The 27,387-nt window shown below is 42.5% G+C and overlaps 2 protein-coding genes across 3 annotated transcripts in view; both read left to right on the forward strand.

Annotated features, from left to right (window-relative positions):
• The window catches only part of LOC149190532 (vacuolar acid trehalase), a 548,002-nt gene that overhangs the window by 25,014 nt on the left and 495,601 nt on the right, over positions 1–27,387 (forward strand). The window lies entirely within an intron of this gene.
• Positions 11,304–12,844, forward strand: LOC149190533 (uncharacterized). Its single transcript, XM_089413419.1, has 3 exons — positions 11,304–11,778; positions 11,893–12,034; positions 12,159–12,844. The coding sequence occupies exons 1-3, from the start codon at positions 11,415–11,417 to the stop codon at positions 12,652–12,654; spliced, it is 1,002 nt and encodes a 333-aa protein (XP_089269545.1). The 5' UTR covers positions 11,304–11,414; the 3' UTR covers positions 12,655–12,844.

Genomic DNA, 27,387 nt, shown 5'->3' on the forward strand with positions numbered 1-27,387 from the left:
GTGGCTGGAGGGCTACTTGCGTAACTATGTCAGTGGGTAGCAGCGAACATGGCTGAAGTGGCTGCATCTGGGGGAGTACTGCTACAACACTACACATCACATGTCCATTGGTATGTCACCATTCTATGCTTTGTATGGGTATCATCCTTTATCTTTTTCTGACGTGATGTTTGGTGCTAGCAAGGCTCCGAGAGCCAAGATTTTGATCCAAGAGAGTTAGGATATTCTCCGAGCTCTCAAGGATAATATGGCTACAGCGTAGAACCAGCAGAAGCTGTATGCTGACAGGGGTCGGGTAGAGAGACAGTTTGAGGTAGGGGACTTGGTCTATCTACGATTACAGCCATACCGACAATCACTGAAGCAGAAGGGAGCTGAGAAGCTCAAGCCCCGCTTTTACAGGCCATACAGGGTGATACGCAAGATTGGACAAGTTGCATATGAGTTGGAGCTACCCCAAGGCAGTAAGATTCATAACGTTTTTCATGTATCATGCCTGAAGAAGGCATTGGGGCAGCAGGTGACAGTGACAGATGAGCTACCACCCACGGATGATGAGGGGCATTTGGTGTTGCAGCCAGAGGCTATTATTGATACCAGGGAGAGGCAGCTGCGGAGCAGGACGGTCCGGGAATTCTTGGTGAGGTGGAAGAATTTACCGAATGAGGATGCCACTTGGGAGAGTGAGAAAATTTTGCAGCATCCATCACTTCAGTTGCTTGAGGACAAGCAACATTTTGCTGGGGGAGACTGTAATATTCCTAATTAGCCATGGCTAATTGGAATATTCGATTTTGCTCAATTTTGCCTTCTATAGTTATTTATAAATAAAAAGGTGAGGAAAAGGGGACATAACTCACTTTTTGAATAAAGTCACTCCTAAGTAGCACAACGTTGTAACTTAAAAGGGGAGCCAAGGGGGCCAAAGGACCACGTAGACACTTGGAGGGACTGCGTAGATGGAGAGGAGCATGTGGCTACGTTGGAGGAGGTGGGCCTTAGGGTTTTGAGAGAGGCCGATGCTATAAAGGAGAGAGGAGCCTCTTCATTTTGACATTCGATTATGTTGCATTTGAGCTAGTCACTTCGACTTAGAGCATGCTGGCTGTTTAGCTTGTCTGCAGCACTGTTTAGTGCATCGAGTGTCTCCGTTCGGAGATCTCACCCTTAGCCTCGGGGGACTTCGAGTGCCCGCTCGCGCAAGGTAGTTCCATCAGTCTTTTGCAGGAGGATTAGTCACTGGAGTTGAGGAGGAGCTGAGCATTTTGGATGACTGCGCAGTCTTGAGAGAGGAGGACGCAGTCTCTTTTGGTAGGAGCTCCGGATTGGGTTTGTGTGGAGGATTTGAGCTTGGAGATTGAGCAAGGGATCAACCCTTGCATATTGGAGGATTTTGGCAGAGTCTCGGGCAGAGTTTTGGAGGATTCTCTTCAGTGGCAGCATAGAGCCTTGAGGGATAGCGTAGATCCTCAAGGGGGTGATTTTCGGGGGTCAGCTATTTTAGGAAAGCTTTCTAGGCTTTTTTGGGTTTATTGAGCAGAGGCTGATTCCAGAGTTCCAGCATTTTCCAAGGAGGGGAACAGCCTCAAATTCTCACTTGATTCCAGCAGTAGCAGCAGCATAGTAGTTCTCCGGTAGCTTGGATGCAGTTCAGAGAGAGGCCATTTCCTTACCATTCTGAGTGTATTTCTTCACTTGCCTTGTGCAAGTCAAGGTGCTATCTTTCTGATCACCTCTTGTACTCTTTCCATTACTTAGTATAATAAAATGGCTTAGCATTTCTCTCTGCATTTCTTGAGTATCTGCTTATATTCCATGTATACATTATTGTATGTTGCACTACTGTTATTTTTATCTCTTGGAGCTTCCCGACTACTATACCACTTGTGTGTTTTTCTCCTATACTCTGAGACAGAGTCTGGAAAGGGCCAGGTAGCCTCTAGATCTCGTCCTCTTTTTAGAGGCGACATATCTGGTAAACGCCCTCCCAGTCCATCTTTGGTTGGAGTTTTCTTGTGTTTGAGGGATATCCCTGAAAAAGGATATTACATAGCTCTACTAGCTTATCATAAATTTCTTTTGATGTTTCAAATTTGGAGAGATAAGGAATGAGAGAGTCTTTGATTGATTCTATTAGAATCCTTTGTGCTCTTATCTCATCCTTATTGTACTTAGCTAAGGATTGAGTTTGTTCCTTAGCAGGGATAGCGATATTCCCTTTGATATGTTCTAGAAGTTCATTCTCCTTGAGAAGTAGATCAGTCCTCTTCTTCCATGCAAGAAAGTTATTGGTACCTACCAATTTGTTGCTTTCCTTGCAAAAAGACATTGATGTATATTCAAAAGGGGACATATACTTACTTGATAGATTTTTGAGATGTAATGGATTTGCTTCCTCCTTGAAGACTTGATGGCTTGCCTTCCTTGGATCTTGATGTTCTTCAAGTTGCCTTCTCCAAGTGGACTTGCTTGATGACTTGTAGCTTGATGTAGGTCTTGCTTCGATCTGATCTTCTTTGTAGGTGCCTTTATGTAAGGCTCTTCTTCTTGCTATGTAGACTTCCTTGATGAATGATGGATTGGAGACCTTCTTGTCCTTGAAGTGATTGAGACTTCTAGGCTTGATGCTTCAACCTTGTAGATGTCCTTCCTTGGTAAGTGCTCTTGAGTTGCCTTTTCCTTGATGTGTCACCTTAGCTCTGATATCATGTTGAAGAATCTAGGGCAATTAGGTGTAGAGTGATTTTTCTTGACTTGATAACAATTTGTGGAGTCTTTTTACTTTTCTTGTTAGCTTAATCTTCTTCTTCTTATTTAATGCATGTGTGTGTACTTCATCAAACTGCTACCAAAAATATAAGAACAAGAACACAAGATGTTGGCTCTCTGCCAGGGCCAAAACCTCTATTCTCTTGAGAGGAAAACCCTTTAGTAAATTTCTCTTATTGAAGCTTCTTATTGATCAATGCCAAACCCTAGACCCTTGACTAGAATGTCCTCCAAGCAAAAGTCAAGTCCTTCTTTCTGCACTTTGTTCCTCGGCACTTCGTCCTCCTTCCTACTATTGTTGTACTTGCTTTAGAAGAGATACCTTTTGATAGGATCCTCTCCTTATGATGATTCCTTCCTTTTCTTCACCAACAAATGAACTTGAATGACTGTAATAGGAGGGCTGTTATAACAATAGAGACAACCTCCTTTTTTCTTTGCATGTGTGACTGTAATATGCTTTAGAACAACCCTATTACCTTCGCTCTTCTTCCTTACTTCTTCGCTTGAGTGGGAGGCACTTTAGGTCTATGGTCTTAGCCCAAATGATGAGGTTTATGTGACTGTGGTAGAGGGCTGCTATAACAACAGAGAGACCCTCTCCTTCGCACATGTGACTGTTTTCTACCCTAGAAAACAGTCCTCTCGGCTTCGGTTATGTACCCTTGTCCTTCGCTGCCCTTGGAAACCCTTTTCTTCGTCCTTCTTTGTTCTTTTCTTGCCTCCTTTTCTTCGCTGATTTCAGAGCTATCTTGGTGCGTTATATTGGAGTGGACAACCTCTATATATAGAGGACTGTCCCTCCTTTTAGGCCGACTAGAAGGCTGACTTAAGGACAGTTTGCAGGATGACTTGTTATGCTTGCTTCAGATGATTTCTTTGGTGGTGTCACATGCTTGAATGAGCTTCTTTGATGGTGACTTTTCATAGGAGGAGACTTGACTTTGCTTGGAGGTGACTTCCTTGACACTTATACAATGTAACATACCCTTAAGGTCTTTAACATAATTATTTTGACTTTTTGATTTACCTATAGCACTTTAACATGTGCTAGACCTACTTCAATGACCAAGAAACTCATTGACATATTAAAAATAATATTTATTTTCTTGAATAAATACAAATATCAAAAGTACATTTTTGAAGATCGAACCTAGTTACATTTCCTTAAACAAAACTCACCTTCAAATGTCTAGCCATATTAGTATTTCTAAACAAATTACCTCCCTTATGTTAGGGATGATTAGGCCAACAACTTTGTTAGATGTTTTCAATTCCCCAAGGGGAGTGACATGTTATCCCATCAATCCATAGGTGTGTGTGAAATGGTGGTCATGGAGTGGAAGAAAATTCAACTAAAGTTCCACAATCATGAGACTAGCTAATGGGGCTCCAATGTCCTAAGTGTAATGATTTAAGGAGGGAGCAATCATGGTGGCATGAGTTACCACTTTCCTTGGCTTGCATTTTCCACCCTTTTGGTGTGCCTTTATTTGGTGCATAGCTTAAGAGTGCAAGCTTGCTTTATACTTTACATGTAGTAGTTTCCTGCTTATCGGGGTTGGGACATTCAAGAGTTCCTTTCTTTAGATGAAGTATTAAATGCGCGAGGAACTAAGTGATGGCTAATGAGGGGTAGAGTTCATGATAGGATTTTGCCCATGCGCTAAATATTGTCCCAACCTTCTTTTGCATTTTACATTTTCTTTCATTTTGGAGTTATATGATTTAAACTTTCTTTCAGCTACATCAATATCCAGGGCCAAGTTTCCAAGCCCTAAGTCAATGATGTGGATATAGGGTGTTAATCCCGATGACCAAGGAGTACAAACCTAATGAAAGTGTTGACAAATATAGATGGCAATATTTAGAATGATTTCTCTTATACTTGATAACGGCTTGTGATGTCTTTTTACTTTTTCTTACTTATTAGGTTCTTCTTTTAATATTATGTTGTTCTTATCATCAAACAACTACTAAAACAAGAAGATCAACAATACAAAAGAATATAGGATATAGGCTGTGTTACCCACCATTTTGTGGGTGATATCCCTAGGAGAATTTTTTTCTCCAAGATGGTTCTCAGCCGACAGCGAACAACCCCTTGCAGCCACCAACTAGCTCATTGTGCCATTTCTCCGCCACCTGAGCCAACCATGTGGTCCCTCACCCACCTGCCATGATCGTATGTTTGAAGGTGGGCCTCCCGAACCTAAAGGTATGCCTTGTCATTTGGTAATGAAGTATTGTAGTTTGCTTATCATGGACAGTTCTGGGTATGGATTAGTGGGGGGATTCGGCGGAAAGAATGGGCTAGGTCTGTGCTCTTGTCCCCTATACCTCTTTTTGATATTAACCTTGGACCCTAGTCCCATGGGATCTCTTTTACTGACCCTTGAAACCCTGATTTTGGTTGCGTGGCCCTGCGCCCTCATCCATATATATTACTCCCCTTCCATTCATTATAACCCCATTCATCATTTCTCCCACCTGGGTCCACATGGGGTTAGCTTTCCCCTTCCCCTTGCCCACACCTTGGGTCGGGCCTGGAATGATGCCCCGACGGTTGATGCAATTGAAAGAAAAGCAAAAGCATAATTGGCCACACTGAACAGAAAAATGTACCACAAAATGCAAAAGATGGTCGGGACAAACACATTTAGCACGTGGTCAAAAGCCAATACATGAGCTCTACCCCATCATCATGGCCATCACCCTGGCCATAGATGAGGCTCCTTTATCATTTAGGAACCCATGATTGTCCCAAACCCTGGTGGGCAATGAACCACCCTACCTTAAAGGGGGTATCCATTGCTACATCTCACACAACATGCTCCCACCCCTTGAGCCTAGAGGAGTTAATTAAAAAAAATCATAAAAGGCAAAAAGCATATAAAGAAGGGTAGAAAAATCAACGCCAGGGCACCTCATGTACCACGATTTCTCCCTCCTATACATTATATTCCCAAGTGTGGGCTCCCCTTTACTAGCTACCCTTGTACCCCAGCATGTGGCTCGGAGCTGCCTCATTTCATTCCCTACTCCATTCATCTCTTTATCACACGCCACCACCTTTTGAAGGTTATCCCTTGGATATACTAGCCCCTTTAGAAGTAGAAACCACCTAATAGGATACTTGGTTAACCCCATTTGGAGCTTGGAGACATTAGCACATGCTAAAGCCCATTATGGAAGGGCATGCCATTATGAAGTCCCCACCTGTTGTCCATGGTTTGTAAACTCTTTTATTCGATTTTCTTGATGACTTGTTGTACTGGAAGGCTAGGGGACACATTGGATCTTATGCAGGATTGCAGGTGGTCTCCATCTTGGGTTTGGTCTCCCTATACGGGGTCCTAACCCTCTAGAGGGCTACATTGGCACATGTAGGGTGTGTGTTGAGAGCCATGGGCCTCCACAACAGTAGACAACATTCCATGGATCCCCAAAGATGTTCAGAGATTGTTCGAGATTCACCTATTCGATGAGGAAGATGCCCCTGGTTCACCTTTGCCTTGCCAGCCCCACAGTTGTACCATGCACTTGGCAGATGACCCAAGACCTGTATGCTAATGTGGCATCCCCTACACCATCATCTGAGCCCATACAGATGATCTACATGCAACTTTGACTTACTTGGAGACCCATGAGGTTACTTGTGTGCCCTCACACCCATTGGGAGTACCACATGTTTATTATGTGGAGAACAAGGGGCCAACCCCTTGTCCATTACTTTTGGAAGTCTTATTCTTCATTGTGGGACTTATGGACTTCACCAGGCTTCTTAGAGAGCCCAACGATATGTATTATTGATCATTCGACCTCTTGAGAGGCTTGTTATTTTGTTTATGAACTAGTTTGGTGGGCTTGTCACCAAAAGTTAGTTATTTGCACATTATTTTTATTTTAGGGGCTAATGTAGGCTCAAATAATTAAATTGAACTCTTTATAGGTGTATAAATACAATTGATGAGAGTTCATTTCTCATAATCACTTCGTTTGGACTTTTATTTCTCTTGAGATTTTCGCTATTCCTTCTTGGTGGATGAAATTTTGGAGCATGGATAAATTTTGATGTATGGATTGACTTTTCTTACCTTGGAGCTTTATGATTGGCAAGTTTATTGGTGGTTGGATATATTCTCTTACATGTAAGTACAAATTTAACGCTATTTATTCCTTTACTTTGTCACATGCATTGACAATGATATTTTAGCTATACTAGGCCTAGTTGCTGCATGCATTTACTGCAAAATTGTGGAGTTATGTTTCTATATAGCATATCTCTATGTATGGGCCATGTATGTTGAATGAATTCTCCTAGGGATAATTCTATGGTTGAATTTATCTTGAAAAGCCACCTTACCTTGCAAAACGAAGTGTAAAAGTTTTTAAGGTCACTTTCCTTTGCCCTAATGATAAGCAAAGTTGATCTTAGAGCCTCCTTGACCTAGAAACGAAGTCCATTTTGATATTCGTCTTGATTCCAATCTCCCCAAAGGATTAGGCACTGGTCTACCATAAGGTGATGACTTAAAGAATTATTTTTCTTTACCTCTCTTATCTTATTCTAGGTCTAGTCACATTAGGACTCCTAGGGCATCATTTTCTCGACAAGCTACCCATAGAAAAACTTCAATCTATTGGCCTCTACTGCGTTGGTGTCTCTCCTAGGCCTCTTCGAAATTTGAGGGAATTCCGACGGTGGGGTTGTGAGATATCCCAAGCCCTAGCCTCGAGATTGGGTTTTGCCCTAAGTTTCCCTAGGTTAGTGTTGATTTGTGGTAGCATCGGATGTGCTCTAGCCATGAAAATTGGTGGAAGGCTAAGGCACATAAGATCTCCAAGACCCGGAAATCATTTGGGGAAATTCCACCCGGTTGGAGAGATATTAAAATAATTAATATTTTTAATGGGGTTCCTAAGTCTAAACTTAGGGAAATTAAAATATTAATGGGTATTAATATAGAACTGAGTGAGAATGTTCTAAATGACATGGATCAAGCGAGATCTAATCTTAGCCATTGATTAGGGACTTAATCTTGGTCGTTGAAGACTCAACAAGAAAAGTATAAGAGAAGGCTTGAGGGTCAGTTGGAGATATACCAAATTGATCAGTCAGTTAGATTTTCTGGAGCGGGGTTTGCTGAGAGAATCGAACTAGTGATCTATTGCAGCGAGGGGCAGTTCGGCATGAGGCCGAGAATACATAACAGAGAGGCAGAGATAGTGCCAAAGAGACAACGCAGAGCCTAGGAAGGCTGACGCAGAGGCAACTGGGAGCGACGCAGAGGCTAAGGAGGCCAATGTGGGTGACACAGAGGGCCAGAGCGCTGATGCAGAGAGCCAAGAGGGTGACACAGAGGGCCAGAGGGCTGACGCAGAGAGCCAAGAGGGTGACACAGAGGCATCAATAATTGTGTAGAGGCTAGTAGAGTTGACGCAGGGCTAAGAGGCAGCGTTGGGGATTTTCGTGGGGCAGACTGGAGCTGAGAGGGTGACACAGTCCCTAGTAGAGTGACACAGAGCAGTAGAGAAGCTTGGAGCAACTTTCATTGTCCAGCTAAGGAGCTACTGTAGTTGCTGTGGGATTGATCATCCGATGACTGATCAGCCGGAATATTTGTCTTTGAGGAGAGGTACTTTTGCCAAGGGCATTCTCTGTTGGGTGAGCCATTTCTGGCACCCTAGTTGTATTTAGAAACTGCATAATAATAAAACCCTCATATCTGCTGCATCGGTTCCCCACATTGGGTTTTTCCGGGGACGATTGTCCAAAAATAACGGTGTCCCTTGTGTGATTGTCTTAGTTATTTCAGTTGTTGATCTGTATATGTGTTAAGGCTGCATTTGTGTTTATTTTTGGTATTATATTTATAAATAACTTGTTAATGAAAAGAACAAGTAGGAGAAAATAAACCAGATAATGCAGTAGGGATTTTTGACGTGTCAGACTTAGAAATTTCAACATGGTATCAGAGCATTGTAGATCACAGGAGAACTGAAGGCACCAACAGTAATCTGAATAATTTGCAGCAGTAGCAGCGGTCCCGAGAGATAGCGCTGTTCCAGAGCAGAAGCAGCTAGAAAGGAAGTGACGTAGAGCCTGTGTCATCATTTCGAGCCAGGAGGGGGGTCAACGCAGAGGCAGAGGGGCAGATTTGACCTACGTAGTGCCCGGTCATCTTTCTCAGCCAGGAAGGATCGACACTATGGCTAGGAGGTGCAGTTTTAGCCATTGCTAGGATTGCGCAGAGCCTGAAAGGCTCAGTTTCTTCAATTGCTGGGGCTTGGGGAGCTGTGTGCAGATTGTGATTTGAGGAGCTGGTGGGGTGATGTTTATGTCAGTGAAGAACAATACCTAAGGAGACAGAATCAAGGTAGAGGGAGTCTCTACCTTGACGAATTTCTAGCCAAGAAATCCAGATCCGAGTTGCAGTTGCAAGGAGGATTGGAGATGAGCGGTTCGACAACTGGCCAGAGGATTTCCAAGAGGGAAATCAGGACTTAGAGGGAGATTTCCAAGAGGGAAGTCGAATCTCAGAGGGAGTCCAGAAGAGGAGCTAAAATGGTAGTGAACGAACTAAGGGATCAGGACAGGTTGGACGGGGCTTCCAATGTTGTCATCTGGAACAGTGTTGCACACATCGCGATTTAATCGCGATAAAATCGGAAAATCGCGATTTTTTCAAAATGCCGATTCAAATCGCGATTTTTATCCAAAAAATCGGCGGAATTTTTTTTTAACGATTTTTATCGAAAAAATCGCGATTTTTAAGGAAAAAATCGCAGGAGGCGCGGGCAGCGGGGGTTTTATATGTAAAATCGATTTTTTGTTTATTCATTCAGCAGTCCGCCGCGGAGGAGAAGGAGGAGAAGGAGAAGAAGGGAGGGAGAGGGTTGCCGTCGCTTGTGGGAGCCGATTTTAGGAGGAATCCAAGCCAAGATCGCGAATTTGTCCATAAACCAGGTATGTAGATTAATTTTTTTTTGTTTTGGTTCTCTAAAAACTTTGTTTTTCATTGTTTTTAAAGAATTTTTAGAAATTTTTCATTGATTTGGGATGGGTTATTTGTTATGACTATGAGAACCAATTTTTGATTTTTATTTTCTCATTTTCTTTAAACATTGTTTATTTTTTTTGATTTTTCATTGTTTTTTGGGTTTAGAAATTCAAATTGGGATTTTGGAAATAATTAGCTTGTAATTTTGCAAATGCTAAATTGTAATTTGTATTTACTATTTACTATTATCATTTATGTAATCCTAAATTCCTATTTCCTAATCCTTATTTTTCCATAGGTTTGCAAATTCAAAATTCAAAAACAAACATGCCAAGGAAATTGGATCCTTTCTGGGAATATGGTGACCCTAAAACTCCGAATGATAGACAAAACTTGATTTGCAAGTTGTGTGGAAAGGAAATATTCGGGGGGGTGTACAGGTTGAAGTTCCACCTTGCACAAATCCCTGGACGTGATGTGGGGCCCTGTCTAAAGACAAATGCTGAAATTATCCAAAAAGCCATGAGAGCATTGGGAGAATTAGAGCACACTAGAGACGCCAAAGAAGAACTCAAAAGGCAACTAAGAAGGTCAGTTGAAGGAAGTGGGCCAAGTGGCACAGGTTCTACTGCAGCGTCAGTCAATCCGTTTGCTGCATCATCATATTTTGTTCCTCGAACCACACCTGGTTCACAACCAACTATCGGTTCAATGATGAAAAGAACTGAAAAAGAAAAAGCTGACAAGTTGATGACAAAATTTCTCCTCTGGAGTGATATTCCTTTCAGCATTATAAGGAATAATCCATTTTTCCAACCTACTCTTGATGCTGTTGCCAGTGTTGGCCCGGGGTACAAACTCCCTTCTCTTCATGATTTCAGAGGCCGGCTTCTTCAAGATGAAAAGCGTGACTGCACCCAAAGATTGGAGGATTTTAGGGCATCATGGGCACAAACAGGATGCACTGTTATGTCAGATGGTTGGACTGACCAAAAGGGGAGAACCCTTATAAACTTCTTGGTTAGTTGTCCCTTGGGGACTATGTTTATCAAATCTGTTGATGCAACTCATCAAATCAAAGATGCAAAAAATTTATGTGATTTGCTGGATGTGTTTATTTTGGAGGTGGGTGCAGAAAATGTTGTCCAAGTCATAACGGACAACGCTGCAAATTATGTTGCTGCTGGTAGATTGCTTATGGACAGGCATCCTACTTTATTTTGGACACCTTGTGCTGCCCATTGTATTGATTTGATGTTAGAGGACATAGGGAAAATTCCCTTTGTCAAAGAGGCTGTTGACTCATCAAAAACCATCACAAAATTTATTTACAATCACACATCTGTGCTTAGCTTGATGAGAAAATGCACCAACAACAAAGAGTTGGTGCGCCTCGCCATTACACGGTTTGCGACGAGTTTCATATCTCTTCAATCCCTCTTGAATTCTATGTGGGATTTGAAGAGAATGTTTGTTTCAGAGGAGTGGCGTTCTTCGCCAATGAGCCGCAAACCAGAAGGATAGGCCGTCTGCAGACTTGTTTCATACCAAGAAGACTTCTGGGCGGGAGTGCAGGAGGTGTGCGCTGTCACAGAACCTTTGGTAAAGGTTCTTCGGTTGGTAGATGGTGAGAAGCCCGCAATGGGCTATTTGTATGAAGCCATGGATAGGGCCAAAGAAGCCATTCGGTCCTACTATGATGACAAGGGAGATGATGGGTTCCAGAGACAACTCCTTCTATGGAAGGTCATTGATGAGCGATGGAACAACACACTCCATCGTCCCATTCATGCTGCTGGCCTTTTCCTGAACCCTGCATTTTCTTATGCATGTGGGTTTAATTTTGATGTTGAGGTCGTGGAAGGATTATTAACCTGTGTCCAGAAGATGGTGAAAACTCCAGAAGAACGTATGGAGGTCTCTAGACAAATTGAGCAATATAAGTTGTCAGGTGGCACATTTGGCTTTGAGATGGCTATCAATGATAGGACGGTTAAAATCCCAGGTATTTTTTAGTTTGTAGTATGTACTTTGTAACTTTGTTTCAAATTTCATTGTTTCTTCAAATTCCATTTTTTTCTTATGTTTATTTAAAATTTTCTTTGTAATTTTGTTGTAGACGCATGGTGGAAGATGTATGGTGGCAGAGTACCCCTTTTGCAAAATCTTGCCGTGCGCATCCTCAGCCAAACATGCAGCTCCTCGGGATGTGAGCGCAATTGGAGTGTATTTGAAAAAATACACAACAAGAAGCGCAATAGGTTAACACTTAAACATTTAAAATATTGCAAATTTCCAAATAAATTTTTGAATTCATTAAAGTTTTAAACAATATTTTTTTTATAATATTAATTATTAATTTATTATTTCATGAACTTTGTACAGGTTGGAGTCCCATAGACTTAATGACATGGTCTATGTCTACTACAATCTTCGATTGTGGGTGAAACAACTAGAGAAGACACCTGATACGGAAGCCATCTCATTGGATGGGATTGACACCACTGCTGAATGGAGGGTTGAGACCGAGAGGCCTCTCATGGATCCCACTGAGGATTGGTTAGTGCAGGATGAGGGGGAGGAGGAGGGGGAGGAGGAGGAGGAGCAGGAGCAGGAGCAGGAGCAGGAGGAGGAGGAGTTGGAGGAGCAGGAGGAGGAGGTGACACCGCCTACCCGGGCTACCCGGGCTACCACTACCACCAGTAGAGGACGTGGTCTCCGTCCACCTCAGCCTCTTGTAGCTGCTACTACTAGTTCTTCAGCTTCTAGAGCACGTCAGACTCCACTGCCATTTCCACCACCACAGGCACCAGCTTCTACATCTAGAGGGAAAGAGAAAGCTGTGCCATATTCTCGCAAGAGGGGCAGAGGAAATCAATAGGATTAGACTTTCATTTTATTGTATATGACATTATGACATGATGAGATACATTATCATATTTTTTGTTGATATTTTGAGGCTGAGTTGGACTTGGGACTCAGGACTTACTATTCAGGACATGATTCAATGTTATGTGTGATTTTAGCGCTAGAAATGATATTGAACATCTTATATATTAGTTTTTTTATCATATTTATGTGTCAATGTATTTATTTTATGTTGTAGATGGTTTAGATATTAAAAAAATTGAAAAAAAATGAAAAAAAATGAATATTTTTGTGCCAAACGATTTTTTCCGATTTTTTCCCGATTTTTTCCCGATTTTAACGATTTTTCCGATTTTTTCCCGGCGCCGATTAAATCCCGATCGCGATGTGTGCAACATTGATCTGGAAGGCTAGGACCCTGGCAGTGCTAGATCGATATTGCATCAAGGACTTTGCCTTGAGAGCCGTGGCTATCCCAGTCGACCCAGCTGAGAATGAGAAGTATGAGGATGCAATGGCGAGGGCGAAGTGCATGATCCTAGACGGGGTCAAAGATCATGTCATACCACATATTGCTGAAAAGAACACAGCAAAGGAGATGTGGGATACTCTGATGACCTTGTATCAGGGCACTTCCATACAACGAAATATGCTATTGGAAAATCAACTACGGTTGTATTAGATGCAGAAGGGAGAGCAGATAGATCCATTCCTTCTCATGTTGTAGGAGATTCGCGACCAACTTACTTCTGTGAGGTCTACATCGAATCCAGAATTTATGGTTAGGACTACCCTAAATGTAGTCTTCGAGGAGTGGGAGACATTTGTCCAAAGTATTTTTGGCAGGGCTACCCTTCCAGGTTGGGAGGCGATGTGGGCAACTCTTCGCCAAGAAGAGATTAGGAGGTTGACCAAGGCGCGGAGTAGTGGCAAGGGAAGTCGAATCAAGAAAGAGGAGGATGTGGCTCTAGCATCTGCGGGACAGTAAGAGAAGAGGAAGAAGAAGGATATCTCCAAGGTGAAGTGCTTCCATTGTGGGGGACTGGGACATTATGCATCCCAATGTCCTAGGAAGAAAAACAAGGGAGAGGCTTCCGATTCTAACGCAGCTCCAGCTAAGGCCAAGAAAGAGGTCGAGAGTTGAGACTGATGACGACTGTGCCATGAGTGCTCATGCACCTCTAGAGAAGAGGTGGGGAGACACCAAGTTGTAGTAAGGAGGACTACATACTAGGGGCAGGATCCTTGAGGTGCCCAAACTCTTGGATCATATCTGGCTATGGGAGCCCTTAATGACAGTAGCAGGATGACAGGGGTCGGGTGGAGTAAAGTGTAGTGGAGTAGCAAGGCAGTGCTTGGGTGCAGAAATCTAAAGCAGCGCAGTAAAGGTTGCAACAGTGCGAGAGGCACAGAGGTGTCTGCAACAACGCAGTGGCAGCAGAGGGAGCACATGATAACAACAGAGGCAACTTCAGTTTCACAAGGCTTCCAGACTGACTGGGATGTTAGTATTTGGGACAAGTCAGTTACCTACTTCTCGATAACTGAGTTGCAGTGCAACAGTTAGCAGTGGCAGTGCTAGGAGCAGTATGGGCAACATATTGAGAGGGAGCTGCAGTACAAATGTAGCAGTGTCATGAGCAGTAGTACAGGAAGCAGTAGTGCAGATGATGTGAGGCAGCAGGCCAAGCATCAGCACAGGTACCAGTGTGAAGGATCAGTGTGATGTTTCCATGGTGAAACATTACTAGAGCACATTCCTCACTAAGAGGGAGTGTTGATTTGTGGTAGTGTCGGATGTGCTCTAGCCATTCAAATTGGTGGAGAGGCTAAGGCACATAAGGTCTCCAAGACCCAGAATCGTTTGGGAAATTCCACCCGGTTGGAGAGATATTAAAATAATTAATATTTTAAACTTAGGAAAATTAAAATATTAATGGGTATTAATATAAAACTGGGTGAGAATGTTCTAAATGACATGGATCAAGCAAAATCTAATCTTAGTCGTTGATTAGGGACTTAATCTTGGCCGTTGAAGACTCAACAGGAAAAGTATAAGAGAAGGCTTGAGGGTCAATTGGAGATACACCGAATTGATCAGTTAGTTCGATTTTCTGGAGCAAGGTTTGCTGAGAGAATCAAACCAGTGATCTGTTGCAATGAGGGGCAGTTCGGCACGAGGCCGAGAATACATGGCAGAGATAGTGCTAGAGAGACAATGTAGAGCCTGGGAAGGCTGACGCAGAGGCAGTTGGGACTGATGCAGAGGCTTAGGAGGCCAGCGTGAGTGACGCAAAGTGCTAGAGGGCTGACGCAGAGAGCCAAGACGGTGACGCAGAGGCATCAATAGTTGTGTATAGGCTAGCAGAGCTGACGCGGGGCCAAGAGGCAGCGCTAAAGATTTTCGTGGGGCAGACTGGAGCTGAGAGGGTGACACAGTCAGTGTTGTAGGAAACGTCCCCCCCCCCCCCCCACGGATCAAAAGCCCGATCCGCGATCCGTATGGATCCGTGGGGGATCCGCCCTCCGAAACGCATTTCGGAAAAACTGAAACGCGGATCGGGCTGAAAAATGTGGTTCCTGCCATTTCGGAACCTTACGGCCCAATCCGCATTTCGGTTTTTTCCGAAACGCGTTTCGGTTTTTTCCGATCCGCGTTTCAGTTTTTTGGATCTGTGTTTCGGTTTTTTCGAAACGCATTTTGTATAGAGATAATTGAGCAACTATATGCTTAGCACTGGTCCATTTGGGAGCATGCATGCAATTAGCGATTCCAGGATGATGATGATCGAGTTGAGATGCCACCCCCATCTGGTCCCTTGGTTCCTAGGTTCCATGGTTCAACACCAACAGCAGGGGGTTCGTCTTCATCAGTTTCAGTGCCACAACTTCCACAGGCACCATCTTCTTCATTGCCACCACATGGAGGCCCGCCGCCACGTTCTCTTCGTGGTGGAAGGAGGAGAGATTAGTAGATATATTCACAATTTACTACTTTTGTCATAGATTAATCATTAGACTTGTAGGCTTGTGAATTTGAACCTTTTTGTCTTGGCGGTGACCAAGTGACCTATTTTGTAAACATTATTATTTGAATTTTGGACATGACAAATGTTGACAGTTGCTCACTTGCTAGATAAATCATAATATGTTCTATGTTTTATGTTTTATAATATGCATAAATGTTTTATGTTTTATAATATGCTTAAAAATTTTGATGTATGCTTGTAATTGCTAGAATATAGATGGTTGATGCTCGGATAATTAATCATTGATGTACATACTAGTAACTACAATGGAATCATGGATGCCATATCTATCTTGATTTATGCAAAAATATGCATGTTTTCATATCTTCTACAACTAATTTGGTATTTGGGATGTTCATTTTGAATATAAATGCAAAAAAAATATAATATGTATATATATATATATATACAGTAGACGTTTCCGCAGACGCTTCGCTTCCTAGATTTTTGGAAAATGACGCTTTCGCGTCCCTGCTTCCAAAAAACGTCCCCGTTTCGTGCAACATTGGACACAGTCCCTAGTAGAGTGACACAGAGCTGTAGAGAAGCTTGGAGCAGCTTTCGCTGTCCAACTAAGGCGCTGCCGTAGTTGCTATGGGATCGATCATCTGGTGACTGATCAGTCGGAATATCTGTCTTCGAGGAGAGGTACTTTTGCCGAGGGCATTCTGGCACCCTAGTTGTATTCAGAAACTGCATAATAATAAAACCCTCATATCTGCTGCACCGATTTTCTCGCATTGGGTTTTTCCGGGGACGATTGTCCAAAAATAATGGTGTCCCTTGTGTGATTGTCTCAGTTATTTCAGTTGTTGCTCTGTATGTATTAAGGCTGCATTTGTGTTTATTTTCAGTATTTATATTTATAAATAACTTGTTAATGAAAAGAACAAGTAGGAGAAAACAAACCGGATAATGCAGTAGGGATTTCTGACGTGTCAGACTTACAAATTTCAACAGTTAGTTCCTCATAGGGATCATTTTGCACCTTTGAGTGAAAATCACTTCTTTGATCCCCTTCTCCTCCTTGTTTAGGTAAAATCTATCATTGGTTGCTAAACTTCTTCCTCCTGACCTAACCTGGGTCTTCTTGGTCCCGTGTGGTCCCATATCTTGTCAAAGTCAACTCTTCAAAAACCACTTGGGAAACCAAATTCAACAAGGATTTTAGAGTTTGGGAAGCTACTTTACAATTCACATTCTTTAAACCTAGCCCTTAAGTCCTCATCCCCCTCCTAGAAAGCTTTGTACCTTGCTTAAGAAGCAAGTCCCATTCTTGAGCCTCCCCTAGGAAAGGGTTCCCAAGATCACTTCACATCCATCTTAGTTGATTTATCCTTCATAAGTGATTCTCTATATATCGGGTCTCCTCCTATAGGTGAAAGTTCGTAAAAAGTAGGAAGCTATAACGATGGTGACAATGGGCTTTAGCTTCATTGTTGCCCTTGACCTAGCAAGTGCTCCTCTAGGAACCCTTGCTAGTTTGAGCGGTAACATTTTGGCGCCGTTGCTAGGGAGAAAGAAGGTCTACCTCCCTAGTGAATAATTGAGGAATTGATTCATTAACGACATTTATAAGCATTCCTTTGTCGACTCCATTCATTGTTCAAACCCCTAGTTTACTTGAAGGCGACAACATTCCTCCTTTAACTAGGGACGCTGCAAGAAAGGGAGAACAAACTCCATCACCTGTTAGAACCACCCTTCTCCCTAAATTTGAGAAAGTCAGTGATCTTTCCCCAAAGATGGCATCTATTTCTAACGCTGACCCAAAACAAGGCCAACCCAAGATGACCAAATGTGAAAAACACTTGGTTAGTGTCTTTGCCCCTTTGAAATTGAGTGATGATCCTAAACCATTACCTGAAAAGTATAACCGATGGTAACCCAAGTTCAAAGGGGATGCTTCTTGGACTGCCTGTGACTTTGTTGAGGAATTCTATTGGAAGATGTCCCCTAGGATGATCTTCGATGAAGATAGGCTCATGATGCTTTTTGCTCTATCACTTGAAGGACAAGCAAGAGAATGGTACCTTAGCCTTCCCCTAACATGCATAAAATACCTATTCATGAAGAGATGGTCATACAATACCCAAGTAACCTTTAACATTGAAAATTTCTATCAAATAACTAAGGGAAGGGAAGACATGCAGGAATTCATTCAAAAATTTGATAGGGTAGTCAAGGATATCCCTGGTCATTTAAAACCCTACAAAGCTAATATCCTTCATAAATTCATAAACGCTGTGAGTGGTCACCTAACCTTATGCATTAAGGGACAAGAAACCTTCCACATTGGCTGAAGCCAAAGAGATAGCAATGGAAGTTGAGGAAAACTTACGAATCTCGAAGGTAGATGTCACTGACCACCCTAGAGCTAAAGCTGAGGTCAAGAAGGAGAAATCCAAAGATCAACATGAAGAAACCCTCTTGGCCATCCTCAAGAAAATGGAGAAGTTTACTAAAGAAGCCAACTCACATGACAGGGTTATCATGAATAAAATCACTGCCTTGGAAAGGGCCCAAAAATCTAGTTATATTCCAAAAGGAAAACCCTTTCCCAAAAGAAAAATGAAGAAGATAGGCCAATCTCGTCTCAATTCCCAAACACTTTGGCTCCAACTAATGCTGTTGAGCCAGACTCATCTTCTGAGGATGAGGGAAGTGAAGAGGGAGAAAGTGAGGATGAAGAAATTGATGAGCAAGCTAACCTTGTGGAATCCGACATCTTCAACATGTGAAAATTTCTAAATAGAAATCCAACTGCAGTGACTGATATTATTTCTTCTACTTATTATTTCAGAAATAAGTTATTCACAGTGTTTCTACAACAAATATCAAAATAAATTCTACTGCAACCTTCACAATTAAAATATTGTGGAAAGTAAATGCAAGGAAAAATACTAGCACAAGTGTAAACACAACGACACAATTATTTTTGGACAATTGTCCCCGGAAAAACCCAATGTGGGAAAACCGGTGCAGCAGATGAGGGTTTCTTTATTGATCTTCAACAAAAATCTCATGTACAAGATACAACCAGCAGAATAGAAGAGGAATTTCTGTGAGAAATATTACAGACGATATTCTCACGCTTCTCAGCTAAATTCCGACTATGGAGAGGACTTGCTGGCACTTCTGTTTCTCACTGTGCCAACTTCTGCATAGGGACAGTGCAGTCCCAACGTCAATCACAACGTCACAGCCTCAACGATGTCCCTCCTCTGCTTTGCGTCTTCATTCTGCTCCTGCACCCCTGATTGATGCTGATGCCCTCTTTCCTTCTTACCTGCAACTCTCCCTCTGATTTGATTTCCTCTTGCTGAACTTCGACCAGTGAGAAAATCGATCTTACTTCGGTAACTGACTATCTACCCGTGTGTTTTCCAAATGCCTATGGAAGTCCTTATAATCCTCCAGTTGAGTAATCATTGACCCAGATTATATTCTAATCAATGGCTCAGATCATATTGACTTGATCCTCGTCTTCTTCTAGAAGTTTCACCCATAGTTTGATTAATACCCTTTAATTATTTTAATTTCCTAAGTTTAGACTAAGACACCTATTAAAAATAATTAATTATTTTAATAAAACTGTCTCCCAGTGGAATTTCCCAAAACGATTTCTGGGTATTGTGGAATACATGTGTCCAAGCCTCCCGACAAATTTTGAGGCTTAGAGCACATCTGATACTACCATAAATCAACACAACATTTTTCTGGGAGGCTCTTACACACACCCTCCCATTAGTGAGGTCACCCTTGAGGAAGAAAAGGAAGAATGCATTCTTAACTCTGATAGCAAGGGAAGATCCAAAGGGGTCCAATATTCACGAAAAGAAAATAACAAAGACCTTGCAACCCCTAAGGAACCATCTAAAGAAGACTCATTGCCTAAGCAAGCTCCTCCTAAGGAGTCTCCCCTTGCAATTCCTCCCAAGAAGGTTCCCCCAACCAAATCCAATTCAAAAAGGGATCCTCCAAGAAAGGAAAACATCAAGAAGAAAGAGAAGGGAAAATAGGCTAAGCTTGACATTGACATAGTGGCCGCCGTAGGGAAAATAACCATATCCGTTCCTTTGAAAGAAATTGAAAAACTTCTCGAGAAACAACAACAAATCAAGAATCCCCTAGGTATCCAGGAAGAAGAATTACCTGAAGACTTACAAAACATTCATATTCCTGACTGAAACCCTGGTTATGAACCATTTATGCTTACTTTGGCTATCAATGACCTCTTCTTACACAATTGTATGTTAGACTCAGGGGCTTCCGCAAACATCATGCCTCTAAAAGTTATGAAGAAATTGGGTCTTAACATCACTTGACCATACAAAAAGGTATTTGGTTTTAACTCCAAGCCCATAGAGGTGGAAGATCTCATAAAATACCTAATGGTCTCTTTGGATAGGAACCTTGATATATCGATTCTCATGGATGTTGTGGTCATAGATGTCCCTGATGTGTGGGGGATGCTCTTATCTAGGAAGTGGGGAGCCATGGTTGGAGGACATCTCCAAATGGACCTGTCATATGCAACTATCCCGCAAATTGATGGTACCCCTTTTGTCCTCTATAGAGAGCCTACCTACCTTTCTCATGTGATCAAGCTCGGACCAATCCCATACTATGAGACGCATGGAATCAAGAAGCCTTCTCCTATTCTCCCGTCACAAGAAGTCCGCATTCTCAAATGACCAAATACCAAAAGAAGCAGAAAGTGGAAGCCTAAAAAGGAATATAAGGTCGGGGACTTGGTCCTGGTTGATAGAGACCCAATCCCTGTCAAGATTCATGGAAAAGTTGGGGAGGACTATTGTTATGTTGCTAAACTCAACGACAAACTTTGGCCCTAGCCTGTCAAATTAAGTAGTATCACCCCTTTCCTTGAGACTTGATATTGTATCACATGCATGATAGAGTAGGATGCATTGCATGATTGATTTTGCATTAGAACTAATGATGATATTTCTCATGATAGATTAGATGCATTTAGATTTAAAAAACTGCAATTTACATCTATGAGTTGATTTTATGGGCCTAATCCAAGCATGTGCGATCATGAGATGCCGCGAAAGCATGTTGTGTGAAAATTTCGCAGCCCCAAATTTCTACTGCAACAACTGATTATGTTTCTTCTATTTGTTAATTACTGGACAAAATTATTTTGTTTCCTATAGCTAACATCGAAACTAATACACTGCAACCTTCACCATTTAAATAAAATGCAAAAACAAGAAACTGAACAAAAAAGCAATACACAACACATCTACACAGTTATTTTTGGACAAATGTCCCCGGAAAGACCCAATGTGGGAAAACTGGTGCAACATCTTTGAGGGTTTTATTATTATGCAGTAGTAATTCTGAATACAATCTCTGAATGCCTTGCTGGCTATTAAGTACAGAGAATTACTGACAGAGAGATGAGTGAGATTTCCTCACACTATCATTGGAAATCCTGGCTGATCCAACCACTGAATGGCCAGCCCCTAGCTGCCTCTGCGCAGTCTCTACACAATCCTTGCGTAGGCCTTGCATCACAGCTACTGGGGTCTGCGTCACTCCTCTCGGCTGATCGATTTGCCTCTGAGACCTCGAATTCTGCCCTTCCGGTCTCACACCCTGGCTTCTGGCTCTGGAAATCGATTCTCCAACAAATTTATGGATCCCCTCTGGGCTTTTGCGCTGCCTGTGTGTGGCCTTGCATGAAGATCTTTGGCTTTGCGCTGCCTCTGCTGGATCTCTCTCTACCTTCTCTGCTGAGTATTCCCGGATCAAGAGAAATCTCCAACCGAAACTATCCCTACCCCTCATTGCAAAAGATCACTTCGAAATTCTTTCCGGCCGCTGCTCTGCTTCAGAAAATCGATCTTCTGATCTTCACTTGATATGTTCTCCAAGTGCCCATCGATGTCCTTCTTATAATCCTCCAGTTGAGAACCAACGGCCCAGATTAGATCCTAATCAATGGCTCAGATCATTTGGACTCAATCTCCGTCTTCTTTTAGAAGTTTCACCCACAGTTTAGATTAATACCCATTAGTTATTTTAATTTCCTAATTTTAGACTTAGGGACCCATTAAAAATAATTAATTATTTTAATAAAACTGCTTTCGGGTGGAATTTCCCAAAACAATTTCTGGGTATTAGAGAATGCATGTGTCTAAGTCTCCTTGCAAATTTTGAGACTTAGAGCACATTTGATGCTACCATAAATCAACACTCCCTCTTAGCGAGGAATGTGCTCTAGCAATGCACCCTGCTGAAGCATTACTCTATTCTGTAACATCTCCTTCCGTGCTACTGATGTCTGACATCCTATCCACCAACTACTACGCAAATGCTACATCTGTACTGCTGCTGACCTTGCCACTGTCAACACTGCATCCGTACTGCAACTCCCTCTCAAATTTTGCATTCGTGCTGCTGCTGGCTTTGCCACTGCCAAGACTGCATTTGCACTGCAACCTTCTCCAATTGCTGCTGCTACTGCATCAACAAAGGAAAAGCATCCCAATTTACTGAACTGGTGTTCAGTATGATGCATCTCGTTGCTAGAGTTCTGACTGTTGCTAGTCTCTACACTGACCCTGTGAAGCCTCTGCGCTACTGCTGACCTCTTCTCTGTTCCAACTGCACAGCTGCCAACTCTGCTCTGCGCTGCTGCTGACCTTTGCTCTATGCCAACTGCACTGTTGCCAACTTTGCTCTGCGCTGCTCAGTGTCTAGCGCTCCTAGCCATTGCAAGTGTCTCTCCTATCACTCCTCTGCATCAATTGACATTGGTCCATCCTCTTACTTCTGATCTGGGCTCCCATAGCAAGGAATTGATCCGAGAGGTGGACTCCTCAAGGATCCTACCCATCTACAGTCCTTTCGAACTACTACTCTAGATCACTGCACCTCCCTTCTGGAGATGCCTGCGCTGTCATGGCGAACTCCTCCTCCTCAATCTTCGCGGCTGTAACCTTCAGATCATGCTTCTCATCTTTGTCCTTCTTCCTGAGAGGACACTGTGTTGCGTAGTGACCGAATTCATCACACCTGAAGCATTTGATCTTCGAAACATCTTTCTTCTTCTTCTGCTTCTCCTGCTGCCACTTGGATGCAAGGGTTGCATTCTCTTCCTCCTCTTGGGCTTCGACCCATTGCTGCTGCTCCCGTCAAGTTTACACTTGACCAAGTCTCTCCTCAGCTCCTCTTGCTTAAGAGCTGCCCACATTCCGTCCTAGTTCGGCAAAGTCGCCTTGCGCATGATGCTCTGGAAAAAAACTCGCCACTCCTCAAAGCCTGAAGTTAGGGCCAGTCTTACCATCTCAGAACCTTGAGGTGTTGACCCCACAGCTGCGAGCTCATCTCGGATCTCTTGAAGCTTAGTAAGGAACGAATCAATGCGTTCCCCTTTCTGCACCTGCATAGATCTTATCTTCTGCTCCAAGTACATCTTCTGTTGCTCAGAAGATCCTTGATATAACATCGACAAAGCATCCCACATCTCCTTGGTAGTGTCTCTGCTAGCAATGTGACAGACTATATGATCCTTCACTCCGTCGAGGATCATTCTCTTGGTCTTCGCCATTTCTCCCTTGTACTTCTTGAGCGGATTTGGATCTGCGGGCTCAGCTACCATGTTGTTGACGTAGATCTTGAGAAAATGCTCATCTAGAAGGCATGACATCCTTGCCTTCCAGATCACATAGTTGGATGCACCATCCAACCGATCCTGATCTCTCAATCCACTGGTTGCCATCTCTGCCACTTGAGAAAGTCAAATGACCTCCTTGCTCCTGCTACTGCTTAGCAAATGAGAATTCGAATTTCCTAGCTAGGAATTCTCTGAGGAAGAAATTCCCTCAAGTGTCTCTTCTTCCTTCTGACGTCTTTCTGCCTAGCAACTGCCTACTGAAAATTGTGCCACACTAGGAACCCCTCTTCACTGAAGCTACTGCTGCGTTGCTCCTTCTGCCGCTAATAGATTTCGATCTGGAAATCCTACCTCTCTGTCGACTCACTCAGAGAGAGATTTACCACGAAAATCTTGCCCTCCTGGCCTGAACTGCGCAATCCCTCTGGGAATACAATTTGTTGCCTGTGTAGCACTTCGACTTCACTTCTTCTGTAGCGCTGGGCTCTTCCGACACTGCTCTCTTGTTTCACCTGCTGCTCTGATACCATGTGAAAATTTGGTAGCCCCAAATTTCTACTGCAACAACTAATTACGTTTATTCTATTTGTTAATTACTGAACAAATTTTTTTGCCGTTTCCTACAGTAAACACCGAAACTAATACACTGCAACCTTCACCATTTAAATAAAATGCGGAAACAAGAAACTGAACAAGAAAGAAATACACAACACATCTACACAATTATTTTTGGACAAATGTCACTGAAAAACCCAATGCGGGAAAACCGGTACAACAACTTTGAGAGTTTTATTATTATGCAGTAGTAATTTTGAATACAATCTCTGGATGCCCTGCTGGCTATCCAGTACAAAGATTATTATTGGCAGAGAGATGAGTGAGATTTCCTCACACTATCACTGGAAATCTTGGCTGATCCAACCAATGAATAACCAGCCCCTGGCTGCCTCTGCGCAGTCTCTATGCAATCCCTCGGTAGGCCCTACGTTACAGCTACTGGGGTTTGCGTCACTCCTCCCAGTGGATCGATTTTCCTCTGAGACCTTGACTTCTTCCCTCTCGGTCTCATACCCCGACTTTTGCCTCTGGAAATCAATTCTCTAACAAATTCACTGATCTAAAATGGATCCAGTTTTGCCTCTAGATCGAAGTCTTCAAATGCAGATGAAAGTAGAATCAAGTCGAAGTGCTCATCGATACGATTCCAACTGTGCGAACGACGCGTAAATCCGAGTCCGGATGAAGAAGTTAGAGCCAGTAAAAGTTTTTGGAAAAATTAGGGCAAAAGTAAAAGAAAGTCAAAGGTCAACAGTGAATGGTCAACGTGCAACCAGGTCAACGCCTACATCATCAAGGACACGTGTCAACCCAGGAATGAGCCACGGGTCTTGGATGATGTCAGCAGAGGAGGTGACGTGGCAGATTGTGATTGGTTGATATGGGCCAATCCGGTGCTGACACGTGGCAGCCCGGATTTTGCCCAATATCACCTACTTTCCAAAATTTTGGGGATCAGGGAGGATCGAACCCCTGACCTCTCGGAAGGCTAAGTTTTTGCCGGAGGGGCCGCATCGGACCGGCTATGGTGGATCTTGTTAAGCTTATGGATGATTTTGTATTTATGGAAGCTGATTGGAGATGCCGGAAAAAAGGGCCGACGACCGGGGTCAACCCCACGGCTGCCGGACCTCTTAATTAGTTTCGGAATTATCCCACATGCAACGGGATATGGTAAGTGACATGCCATATATATCAAACCAAACCACGTATATCACAACAACGGAGCACAGAGATATGCCACCAAAGTTTAATGCGGATAATGTTACTCAATCCATATCAAAACGCCGGAGTGTCGGGTGGGGGTTTCGACCCGCCGACCTCCAACTTTATATACCAATGCCTTCACACATTCGGGCTAACCACAATGCCAAGGGTGGAGCTTGGTAAACCAAGCACCCAAAAATTCTTTTAAACTATTGCAGGTGCCGAACCAGTCAAACCACCAGCGTGCAGACCGAGGCGGTATTGTGCAGACAGAAGTGGTTTTGCAGAGGGCAGAGGCAGTTTTGGATTTCTCCAGGGGGTCTGGAGGGCACAGAGGCCAAATATGGGCAAGTTTATACTTGTTTGACTCGAAATTTCGAGCTGAACGCAATGGTGAGATCCTTTTTCTCATTTGAGTCTTTGTTTTTGAGCTCATGTTTGTAAAAGCATTTTGAAGACTAATAAAGTGGTCACACTGGAAGCTAAGGACCTGGAGAGGTAGCCAGGAAGTCTGGTGAACTCCGTTATCAAATTGTCATTGTGTTGATGCATATGTTTATGTTTCAATTTGCTTATGTGTTTATGTTATTTGCAATCTTTTCGATCCATTGCACTAAGTAACATAAGCAAACTTCACATAAAAGTCTATAATACCTTTTTCATTAATGGATCAAGTGGTATCAGAGCAGCAAGGTTTTTAAGGTCTGACAAGATTGTGTGAAGATTTGAATGCTTACTAGGTTAAGGATCGAACGAGGTGAAGGTGAACTTGTTGAGGCGAATCTAGAGATTGGAAGGGTCTTTTCACAAAGAAGGATGGCGGATGAAACCCCACTTGGGTCAGAATCTCAATTTCTGGATAGTTTCATGACGATACGCGCAATGGTGGAAGAGATGTATCGCGAGTTTAAGAAGAACAAAGATGAAGGCACTTCATCACCTAAAGATCAAGAAGATAAGGGAAAGGGAGAAATGCTTCCTCCACCATCTCCTCCATCATCACCATCATCGTCATCATCATCATCTTCCTCTCATAAATCTAGTCCTTCTAAGAAGAAGAAGAAGAAATCCTCTTTGATCAAATTAGATGTAAAATTTGATTTGCTGATTTATGATGGAGAACTTAATGCTGAAAAGCTTGATAATTGGATAAGACAAATTGAAGTGTATTGCAGGGTGCAGAAAGTTGTTTCAGAAAGGAAGAAGATCCAGCTTGCTAGCCTTCGACTTGGAGGAACCGCACTTGTATGGTGGGAAGGCAAGACACAAGCAGATCTCAAAAAGCATGGTAAAATCATTTCAACTTGGAATGAATTTGTTTCTGCTATTAAAAAGCAATTTTATCCTTTGGCTTATATGCAACAAGCAATGATGAGTTGGCAAACACTACGTCAATTAAAAGGTCAAAGTGTTCAAAGTTATACTCAGGAATTTTGTAAAAGAGCTTTAACATTAGGCATATCATTGGACTCACTAGAGACATTGTTGAAATACATAGGTGGTCTTCATAGTTATTTGAGGCATACTATACTTATGTTTAATCCAACTAGCTTAGATGATGTATCGGTTCAAGCAACTCATCTAGAAGCTAGAGGCAAAAATGTAACCCATGATGTTGGGAAATCATCCAAACCTATTGAAAGCAAGAATAAAGACAAGAAGAAACTTAAATGGAAGGAGAAGAAAACAAACACTGTGAAGAAAGATAAACCTTCATGCACTCATTGTAAGAAGGAAGGCCACGATGAGGCACATTGCTGGTCATTGCATCTAGAATTGAAGCCTAAGAAGTTTGGGAGTAAGGAGCGGAAGAATGTTGCTGCTATTCAAAAGGACTTGGGATCAGATTCAGGTGATAAGACAACAGTTACAACTATAGGTATAAAAGGTAAAGATTCTAAAGCATCTACAAGTACTTCTTCGCATTCTGTTGATAATGATAATGATGAGAGGAAAAGAAATGAGTTATTTCACATTAGAGTCATTTCCAAGCATACTAAAATTGATACTTTATTTGATAGTGGTTCACAAGTTAATTTGATTTCTGAAGCAATTGTAAAGAAGTTGGGTCTAGAAACAAAACCTCATAAAAAGCCATATCCATTAGGTTGGGTGTGTGATAAAACTAAGCTACAAGTTACGAAACAATGTAAACTTTGTTTTGCTATTGGGTCAAAGTTTGTAGATGAGGTTGAGTTAGACATAGTCCCATTGGACATATGTGGAATTGTATTAGGAAGTCCATACTTGTACGATAGAAATGCTATCTTCTATCGAACTGAAAATAAGTATCAACTCACTAAGG

This window comes from Pinus tabuliformis, chromosome 3_1, assembly GCF_031772625.1.
Source record: "Pinus tabuliformis cultivar Carrire ecotype Pingquan chromosome 3_1, CPIR1, whole genome shotgun sequence".
In the NCBI taxonomy this organism is placed as follows: Eukaryota; Viridiplantae; Streptophyta; class Pinopsida; order Pinales; family Pinaceae; genus Pinus; species Pinus tabuliformis.

Coding starts and splice junctions, on each gene's coding strand:
- LOC149190533 (XM_089413419.1), top strand. CDS start 11,415: ATGGGCTATTTGTATGAAGCCATGGATAGGGCCAAAGAAGCCATTCGG. Junction 11,779..11,892: donor TAGGACGGTTAAAATCCCAG/GTATTTTTTAGT, acceptor ATTTTGTTGTAG/ACGCATGGTGGAAGATGTAT. Junction 12,035..12,158: donor CACAACAAGAAGCGCAATAG/GTTAACACTTAA, acceptor AACTTTGTACAG/GTTGGAGTCCCATAGACTTA.